This window comes from Rhinolophus sinicus, linkage group LG07, assembly GCF_036562045.2.
Source record: "Rhinolophus sinicus isolate RSC01 linkage group LG07, ASM3656204v1, whole genome shotgun sequence".
NCBI lineage: Eukaryota > Metazoa > Chordata > Mammalia > Chiroptera > Rhinolophidae > Rhinolophus > Rhinolophus sinicus.
The window spans coordinates 55,820,407-55,831,051 of NC_133757.1; the positions used below are offsets into that span (position 1 = coordinate 55,820,407).

The following is a 10,645-nucleotide window of genomic DNA, read 5'->3' on the forward strand; positions in this document are numbered from 1 at the left end:
CTCGGCAAAGACCAACGCGAGCACGAGAAGGCGAGCTGAGAGCTGAGGGTCGGGGCGTGGGGGACGCGCAGCAGAGAGGAGGGGGCTCGAGCGCGGGTGAGCTGAGGAGCGCGGGAGAGAGGGCGAGAACGCGCGGCGGATAGGAGTGGGTGCCAGGATAGGTAGGTGAGTAGAGACTTGCAACTATGAGGCTATAAGGAGGGGCCTTGAAAACAGGAATCGTGCGGGACCGGTAGGCGCGCGCACCCTGGGAGAGATAAGGAGGCGGCGGGGTCGCGGAGAGGAGCCGCAAAGGGCTATCTGTCTGTGAATGGGGGGAGACCCCCTCCACAACCCCCCGGGCCAGAGGTGACAATCACTGCAAGTTCGATGGCGCGGTATTTCACGACTTCACACCTTTGCACTTGCTGGTAACTTCTGCTTGGTGGCTTTTAGAACCAGCTCAGGTGCCCTCACCTCCGAGAAGCCATCCAACCTCTGCGAGGTCAGAGCCATTGCAGTTTTCCCTGGCCTGGTCTTGTGCCCAATACTCTGCTAGTGTATCCTGGGAGTGTTCTGTTTTAATTCACGTGCAGGGCAGGCAGTACTGGGCAGGAGATGCCTCACTAAACGCTAGCTAAAGTAGGAAGTGCCAGAGTGGGCACTGACTGAAGGGACCATGAGCTTGTGTGGGGACAGAGCTGCTGGCTCAGGTAGCAAATGGCCATCAACTGTGATTGGATGGCCATCAGCTGTGGCTAGTTGGCTGTCAGCTGTAACCAGTGAGCCATTGGCCACTAATATAACTGCCATGGCTACGCTAACAGAAAATGGGGGCTAGCAAGAAGATGGTGGCTGAGCTAGCAGGGCGGATTGCAGCTAGCAAGTGGGGTTGGTTGGTTGACAGAGAAGCGGACAGCAGGTTGCAGGTCATGTGGATCCTGTTTCCTGTGTCTCCAACCCAGCCACCAGCGAGAATATAGTGGTATGACTCCCCTATCTGTGGCTCCGTGGGTGTTCCTTTTTGGCCTCACCATGTCCTGTGTTTTTATGTGGGGAGCGGGACCAGAGACGCCGCCTGACACCCTGCATGACAGCTTGTCTGGGTGGGCTCACAAGCATCAGAGTCCTGGCAGATGAAGAAGTATTTACTGAGCACATACTGTGTGCCTAGCACTGGGAATAGAGTGTGAATAAAGACAATCTCCATGCTTATTGCTCTGCCTACTGCGTGCAAGGCCATGGACAAGGGACACCAGTGTACGCAGACCCTCTGAAGAGCTCCAGGAGACTCCAAAAAATAGCCCCCTCCCCCTTGGTGAGTGTACCCGGAGTTGGTTGGGAGTGGGCTGGAAAAGTCCCCTTTGCCCCCTCCCTCTCCGGGCCTTACATTGTGGCTCTGTTATTGTGGCTCTGCTGTCTTTGCATCAAGTCTTAGTAACTGTCAGATCAACATATTTCATTGAGACCATTGTTGAAAATGTGCAATTTGGAGCAGATGCTTCCTCCAGAAAGGGTGACAGCCCCCCAAGGACCAGAAGTGGAGAGGCTTCCTGGGAATGCAAAATTGGTAATTCGACTCTCTGGGAAGGGCAGTTCTACAATGATAAAGGCAAAGTAGACCTGTGACTTCGAGTCACCTGGGGATTTTGTTAAACTGTAGACTGAATCGTTAGGCCTGGGATGGGCCTTGAAAATCTGCATTTCAGCAAGCCCCCAGGTGGTCCAAGCCCCCAGGGGATGTAGAAGGTAGTTTATCCAAGTGCATTGGTTCAGGTGGGCCACAGATTAGCAGAAAGAGACAACATATACCCCGGTCTCCAACTTCACCACTATCCCTGTGGGAGAGGAGGAAGCTTTCCTCTACCCTCAGGGTTTTTTCAGCTGGTCTAATAATCAATTAGACATGAGACAGATGAAGAGATGTTCAGTAATTAGAAGTTTTCCCTGCCCTACCGATTGGTCAAAAAATGTTATGTCTGATAATCTCTTATTATGGGCAAGGCCACTAATTCAAGTTTTAGGTAGTTACGGGGGAAGGGCGGAAGTTTCTCTTGAGCCCACAGGGTCTTGGTTGGCTTCAGCTCAAAACAATCTGCATGCAGAGGCACATCTTGGGGTGACTCATTCTGAACCCCTATACCCCAAACTTAGTGACTTCAAGCACATGTTTATTCTTTTAAAGTTTTTGAAGTCAGAAATCTAAAATGAGTCTTACAGGGCTAAAACCAAGTATTGGCAGGGCTCGTTCCTTCTAGAAGCTCTAGAGGAGAATCCATTTCCTCGCCTTTTCCAGCTTCTAGAGGCTACCTACATTCCTTGGCTCATGGCTCCGAGTCACATCACCTTTTCTCCCTCTGTTCTGTCATCACATCTCCTTCTCTGTCTGATCCAACTGTGTCCCTCTTATAAAGACCCTTGTCATTACATTGGGCCTGCCTGGATAATTCAGATAATCTCCCTAAATCAAAATTCTTAACTGAATCACATCTGCAAAGTCCTTCCGTATAAGGTAACATACATTACAGGTTCCAGGTATTAGGACTTAGACACTTTCGTGAGCCATTTTTCATCCCTGTCACACTGTGTATTTCCTTAAATGAAGGACATTTTCTTACTCATATTTCAATTACCAAAACCAGGAAATTTGACTTTGATGCAATTCTATTATGTAGTCTACAATTCATATTCAGTTTATCCAATTTTCCTAACAATGTCCATTATGGAATTTTCTTTTTTTTTCCTGGTCCAGATCCAATCAAGAATCATGTATTGCATGCCTTATAGGCTCCTTTAATCTGGAATGGCTCCTCCTCTTGTTTTGTCTTTCATGACCTTGGCATTTTTAAGAGTACAGGTCAGTTGTATACTGTCTCTCAGTTTGACTTGATTTGATGTTTCCTCAATCAGATTCAAGTTTTGCATTGGGGGCAGGAATCCACAGAAGTGTGTTATGTCCCACTAAGAAGTGTATCACATCAGGAGACACACTATGTCACTTTGCCCCTTATTGGTGATGTTTACTTTGATCCTTTGGTTAAAGTTGTGATGGCCAGGTTCTATCACTGTGAAGTTTCTGTATTTCCCTTTGGAAGTAATACATAATTTGTGGGGGAGAAACTTCAAGACTATATGTCGTGTGGGAGACCCTGCTCGCTGCGCCATTTGTCGTGTGGGGCAGCCTGCAGGTTCTCTGCTCCCGCTCCCCACACAAGAACGCAGGATATGGTGAGACCAAAAAGGAACACCCACGGAGCCATAGGTAGGGGAGTCATATCACTATATTCTCGCTGGCGGCTGGGTTGGAGACACAGGAAGCAGGAGCCACACGATCCACAATCCTCACTCTGCCGCTTGCTAGCTCAGCCACCATCTTCTTGCTAGCCCCCATTTTTTTATCTTTCTGCTAGTGTAGCCACAGCAGTTATATTAGTGGCCAATGGCTCACTGGTTACAGCTGACGGCCAAATAGCCACAGCTGATGGCCATGCAATCACAGTTGATGGCCATTTACTACCTGAGCCAGCACCTGTCTATGTGAGGCCGAGAGCCTGGAAACTGCTTTCTGGGGCTCTGTCGCCACACTGTATAAATATCCTATTCCTTATCAAATGTTCTCTGAGTTTTAGCCTTCACTGATAATTCTGGCTTGATTCAGTTATACTATGGTGGTTACAGTATGGTGATTTTTTTAAAAAAACTCCATTATTCTTTCCACATTTATTAGTTGGCATTCTACTTTAAGAAAGAACTTACTGTATATCACATTACAAACTTATTTATTCTTATGTGGATTCATGGATTCTTATTTTACTCCAAGGAGTCCTGATTTCTCTTAAGTGGTGTGTGGGGACAGAGCCCCAGAGAGTAGTTTACAGGCTCTCAGACTCACGTGGAAAGGTGCTGGCTCGGGTAGTAGATGGCCGTCAGCTGTGGCTGATTGGCCGTCAGCTGTAGCCAGTTAGCCAATTAGCTGCTAATATAACTGCTGCGGCTATGGAGGAGAGCCAAGGAGAGCCGAGGAGAGCTGAGGAGAGCCGAGGAGAGCCGAGGAGAGCCGAGGAGCCGAGGAGAGTAGAGGAGCAGAGTCGAGGAGAGTGGAGGAGAGTCGTTGGTCGGTTGGCAGAAAAACAGACAGCAGGTCGCACGTCCGGTGAACCCAGCCTCCAGTGAGACCATAGTGGTATGACTCCCCTACCTATGGCTCCGTGGGTGTTCCTTTTTGGCCTCACCATATCCTGCATTCTTATGTGGGGAGTGGGAGCAGAGAACCAGCAGGGTCCCCCGCACGGCATGGTGACAGCTATTTAAGGAGAAGTTCTGAATGCTTAGTGTGCTCGCTGCTACTGAGGTGTTTTTGCTTCTAGGCCTTTGCAATGGGAAGAGCTAGGAAATATATATATTTTTCTATACTATGTCTATCTATCAATCATCTATCTATCTTTCCTTCTTTAAACTGAAAAATGCCTCCAGAAAATGTTGATTGTGTCGTGGCGTGTAATTAACCTCTGGTCATTCACAAAAGGTGAAAGCATTCACAGACTCTACTACAAAGGAAGTTTTTATTGAAGTTAGGGCAGAGAGAGAATGCCCATGGCAGTGTCCAAAGATGATTGCTGCCACGGGTTGTGAGAAGAGAAACACCAGCGCGGTGGTGGTGGAGGGGGTGGGTGTCACTGGGGCAGAGTCTAGAATCTGAGAGTGGGCAGCTGCCCCTAACTTCAGGTTCGCTTTTTCTTATATAGGAAGGGGGGAGTCGGTTAGGCAGGTCCCAGGGCTGACATCCTTCCTGGGGTCTGGTCTATTTGAACACAATGTTATCTCCGGACTGGGACGTGGCCATCGAGGCCTGGGACTTTAATGCGTCACCAGTAAAAACTGCGAGGGAGTTGTCAATTGGATTCCGGTGTCCCGGCACTTGAGGATTAAGAAATTGCCCTTTGCAGGTTGAGATTCTGTTGATTAAATGGATTAAGGAGGTATGGGTAGCCTTGAGAAAGGGAACAATCAGAGTTCTTCAGTTAATCAGTGAGGGGAGAAACAAGGAGAAAACAGCTGAATATCAGGATGAATCAAACTGCAAACAAACTAAGTGTAATTACAGGTGGCTGGATAGTGAGCTATGCGGTGAGTTAAACTGCAAACTAGCTAAGTTTAACTACATTATTGATTCCCTAAATTTCACCCTTACAGATTGGATCTGAGCCTTTATTAGTCATTTTATCATTAGCTCTTTTGGAGTTAAAATATGTAAACTTTAGGAATATGGAGTTGGTGAGGAATAGGCCAGATTTTAGGGCATTTCTATGACCTAGATAAATAAGCCTATCTTATCTAGGTCATAGATGACTGTAGCTCCCAACCTCACAAGAGCACAGCTTGCTGGGTGCTCAGCCCCTTCAGGACCCATGCCTTCTCAGTTATTTTCTCTCTACTCAAGGGTAGAAATGTGTGGGTAAGTGGAGGTCTTACCCACCCTTAACCACCAATCTGTCAAGCTCCTGTCAGGCCTGATGACCCCTAGGACCTATTATTATCTGACCTCGGATAATTTCTACCCTTGAGTGGAGAGGAAATAACTGAGAAGGCATGGGTCCCGAGAGGGCCTCTGAGCACCCAGCAAGATGTGCTATTGTGAGATTGGGAGCTACAATCTCTATGACATAGGTGAATAGGCTTATTTATTTCACAGGGGACCACTGAGAAGCCCTGGGGAGGAGAGGGATGGAAATTGCTGGGCATTGTAGCTAATACTGGTCACGGGCTCTGCTAGGATAGCTGGACAGCTTTAGAAGAAAGTCCACTTGAGTGTAAAAGCTATTGGTGTGTATGTATTTATTTATTCTTTGGGGAACGGTGGGATCCAGAAACGTCTCATGGAATGTGTTTATTTTTAAAATCAAATTAGATTTGTAAAATAGTGTGACTCTGTTTTGATATGTCCCAAGCCCACAGGATGGAAACTGACTACCTGAAGAGGTGCTTTGGAAATTGCCTGGCCCAGGGACTAGCAGAGGTGGCGAAGGTTCGGCCCAGTGACCCCATAGAGTACCTGGCTCACTGGCTTTATCATTACAGGGAAATCACTAAAGCAAAAGAAAAGGTAGGTGTGTATGTGCACTGGGTGGGCTTGGGGAGGGCTTTCCAGCTTTGCCAGAGTAATTTGAAATCCAAGGCAGGATTCTGGAGCTGTCCTGGGGAGTTTCTTGATTTATTCAGCTTTGAGGGTAGCTTAGGCCCAGATATGCTAGAAGGGCAGGGAGCCTGGGAGAGGCTAAAGAAGGAGTCCAACTCACAGGAGTGATGGAATTTGTGGGTTTGGAGCTACTAGCAGGTAACGCTGGTTACAAAAGCAGACTCAGGAAGCCTGATGGGCCTGAGGCCAGTCCCAGTGAGAGGGCCCCTTTGTACAAGCTTCTGATTCAACTTTGTCACATCGCCCAGGATAGACAAGAGAAGATCCAGCTGAAGGAAGAGGATGACAACAGCCTCAAGGAAACCCAAATGGCAGAAATGCTGAAGCAAGAAGAGTGTCAGATTCAACAGAAGTGTGAAGTGTCACAAGGTAGGGAGAAGAAACCCAGCGTTGGGCACACACATCCCAGTGATGGGTTCTAGGTGTGGATTGTAGTGATGGATTCCACCCTGACCACCATGCAAAACACATTGAGGCCCCCATTAGCCTACTTTTTCCTCCATGTTCATATGTTTCTATATAAACCAATCTTATTGACATGACATGACAATCTTTGCCAATAAGATCATTGTCAATGAAGAAGAAAATGTTTAAAGGCAATTCCATTTTAGAGTTTAGGAAATACCTGTGATGTTACTGGTTTAAAACAAATCAGATTTACAAATAATCTAATCTGTCACTTGGAACAAATGTATTTTTATACAAGATCCTTTGAGCCCTTTTCAAAAATTATTCAATATTTTTCAGAAACCAAATATGGTTATAAGTATATTATTTTATTTATTATATACTACTTATTTATTATATGCTATTTATTTATGCATCAAGCCATAGATGCCACCTCAGTGATGCTGTAATAGTGGTCATAAATTACTAACTTGGAATAGTTGGAGACAACTGAGCATTGATTGGACTGAGCATTCATTGGTCTGACAGGCATACTTTTCCTATCCCGTAATTTTTGCCACAATCTTCTGATAAAGGTGTCGTCTTGCGTTTCCTACAAAAGACATGCTATCTGGATAGAGAATTGACTTGCTGGGCTTGATAGCTGCCATCTTTATAACTATCACTATATCCCATGCATTAAAATCTTTAATGCAGTTTTATACAATTAACTAGCTTTTGCTAGTTTCCAAAGCCCACTTTGATGAGACATGAAAATATTAAGTTTATTTACATGTATAGAAATATGCTCAGCTTTCCTCATAAACAAGTAGTAGATTTTTTTAAGTCTGGATGTTTTATAAATAAATCAAAACAAAGATTGTTTCATACTATTGTTAGACAATAGCCTAAGTGAGCCCTCCCTTCGGAATATTCTTAGAATAGTTGGGAGAGGGTAGAGGTGAGATTATTAGGCAAAAGTTGGCATCACGTTGCTGCCCACTCAAATCCTTTTCTGACAACATACTGTACTGTTAATAGAAATAGAAATATATAAATAGAAATATATAAACCCCACCCTGGTTTTATGGTGCCCGTATTAAAGAAAACTTCGTTTGCATCAATATCTTTGAATAGTCCCTTTGCGTTGCACTCAAGAGGTTTTGTGTCCTGTGGCAATATTCCTTAGCAAGAATCACAGGAGTAAGATGTATGCTATTCTTTGTCCAAGTGTGAGACAAAGTCAGTTGTAAGGGAAGATGGAAAATAAGAGTCAGCACGATGCCTGCACTGTGTGCAAGTTCTCAGCTTTAGGAAAAAGTTCACGTCCGAGTTGTGGTTATGATTCCCTTTGTTAGAGGGAACTAGAACCCAACAGTGGTCTAAAACAAAGCTGAATGTATTGCTTACTTGGCCTGGGAGAGCCATGTCATTTACGTGCCAGTTACTGTGCTAGTATAAATTGGAAGCTAGATAAAGGGCAAAGAGGTGGGGGTACCTCAAATTAGACAAGATTCCAAATTCTGGTTTCTTGGTGGCTAAAGGTGAATTGCAAACTGTTCCTTGCTATTGATCACCTTCAGATTTTGTGTCACTAGTGCTATAAAACCTGGTCTTAAACAGGCCCAGGATGGGTTGCAGAAGATTTCAGCAGACCTCTTGATTTCTCTGACGGGCCTATACGCACATAGTCAAAGCTTTACAAGATTTTAAAAAATATCTTCGAACGACCATTTCTTGCAAAAACTTAGAAAGTCTTCGAGTCGCCCAGATTGAATACTAATGGTCCAGTGGATATGTCGAAAGAGGAGTAGAAACAGAGCACTATGTGTGGTAGAGGTCATATCCAATTATAGCAATCAAAAAGGGATTCACAGAGGAGGTGGCATGTGAGTCAGACCTAGAAGAAAGCTGGCGTAAGTTGCCTTTGTCTTGGTTTCTCTACATTAAGCAGAGGCAGATTTGAGCAAGTAAACCACAATTCTGTTTCTAAATCTGAAAGCAATCCCTTTGTTTATAAAGATCTGAGCCATATAAATGTTTTAGAAATACATTTTTATAGAATTAGTACACATATATGCTGCATAGACTCATAGCACTTTGAAGTTAGAGGGGTCTTAGAGGTTATGTGGGTAATCTTCACAGACCTCTCGGCAGTGCCCCACGGGGTCCATTGCAGAATGTTCTCCTGGGGCTTCTGGGCAAAGAGGGAGGTAGAGGTGTCCAGTAGAGTTTAAGCTCCAAGGATTCCAACCTCAACCAGGGACTGAAATTACATGGACGTTAGACTGCTAGTTATTGCCTCATAGGTCACTGAGGCGATGTTTATTTTTCAATCTTTTTCCCTCTGTACCTCAGTTTGGATGATTTCTATTGATCTGTCTTCAAGTTTACTGACCCTTTCTTCTGCAATGTCTGATACCCTATTTAGAGATTTGGTGAATTTTTTTCATTTTGGATACTGTACTTTTCAATTCTAAAATTTCTATTTCCAATTTTTTTCTACTGATGTACCCTATCTTTTCACTCATGTTCATTTTTCTCCTTTAAACTTTTGAAAGTATTTGTAATAGCTGATTTAAGTTTTTGTCTGCTAATTCCATCATCTTTGTCATTTTGGGGTCTCTTTCTATTAAATGCTTTCTAGATTATGGTTCACATTTTCCCACTTCGTCACATGTCTAGTAATTATGTGGATGCTGAATATTGTAGATGATACTTTGTAGGAGTCTAGATTGTGTTTTCCTTTAACAGGTGTTGAGTTTTGTTCTGGCAAGCAGGTAAATTACTGCTGAGTTATCTTGATCCTATCAGATTTTTGTTTTATGCTTTGCTAGAGCATGTCTGTTTCCATTTTGTCTTTAGTCTTGGGTGTGAAAATGGCAATATTGTGTTCTTGCCATACCAAGTGTGTTTTAGACTCTGCTAATGACTTTTTTGCTTTTTTGTTCTCTATTTAGCCACTGATATCTATAGCTAGTTCCACAAAGACCATCGTCATGCAGGAGAACACAAAACCCCTTGAAAAGGAGGTCTTGAAACAGGAATCTCTGCCAGGTAGTTCCAAGATGCTTCCAGGAATGCCTCAACAGAATCCTTCTTCTGACTCATCTGGACAGACTGAGTGGAATGTTGAAACTCACAGGGAATAAATTACTAGGCTTTTCAGCATGAAAGTGCTCCCAAAATGCATCCTGGCTCCAAATCTCCTTCTTAGGTTGTCAGAATCATTAGCATCATGATTCTAATGACGCTTCTGTTAAAGCTGCAAATCTAGAAAATGGCCATCTAGAAAAGCTCTTAGGTAAAGATGATAACTATATGAATTAAACCAAAATTTGAGGGGCTGTGGAAGGGGAAGTGTCTGCAGGGACTCTCCACCCCAAGTTCTGTTGTGATAGCCATGAAAAATCCTTAATCATGTGAAAATTTGAACTAGTTATAGGATAAAATAAACTCATAATAAGGATTTAAAATAAGTAAACAAACTGATGATACTTTTTCCTCTTGTTTTATCATTTTTTTGGCAACTGGACAGTGAAAACATAGTCGTCTCATGTGTTCATGTCTTACCTTTAGCTGAACTTTGCAGTCAGGCCCCTCAGAATGTTACACGTGTCCTCGAGTGTACCTGCAGCACCGACTATAGGTATTTTGAAACAGCTCTAGTGTCAGTAAAAGTCAAAGGTTTGAACGTTTAAAAACTTTATTTTCTGCATACAAATATCATCTATGAGGTCTGACAATTAAGTTCGCAAACTTGTTGCAATGATGTTGCTAACCTTTTTTTGACATCAGAGGGATTATTCATTATGAATTTGTAGCAACTGGACAAACAGTTAACCAAGTTTACTATTTGGAAGTGCTGAAAAGACTGCATGAAAATATTAGACGACCTGAACTTTTCGCCAACAATTCATGGCTCTTGCATCAGGACAATGCACCAGCTTACACGGCACTGTCTGTGAGGGGGGTTTTAGCCAGTAAACAAATAACTGTATTGGAACACCCTCCCTACTCACCTGATCTGGCCCCCAGTGACTTCTTTCTTTACCCGAAGATAAAGGAAATATTGAAAGGAAG

The 10,645-nt window shown here is 44.0% G+C and overlaps 1 protein-coding gene across 1 annotated transcript; it reads left to right on the forward strand.

Annotated features, from left to right (window-relative positions):
* Positions 1-23: 23 nt before the first annotated feature.
* On the forward strand, positions 24-10,063 carry DYDC2 (DPY30 domain containing 2). The gene is given in 5 exon segments (XM_074339692.1): positions 24-165; positions 5,928-6,082; positions 6,424-6,544; positions 9,523-9,530; positions 9,532-10,063. Coding segments are annotated over 4 exon segments (459 nt in total). The 5' UTR covers positions 24-165; positions 5,928-5,935; the 3' UTR covers positions 9,715-10,063.
* The last annotated feature ends 582 nt before the right edge of the window (positions 10,064-10,645 follow it).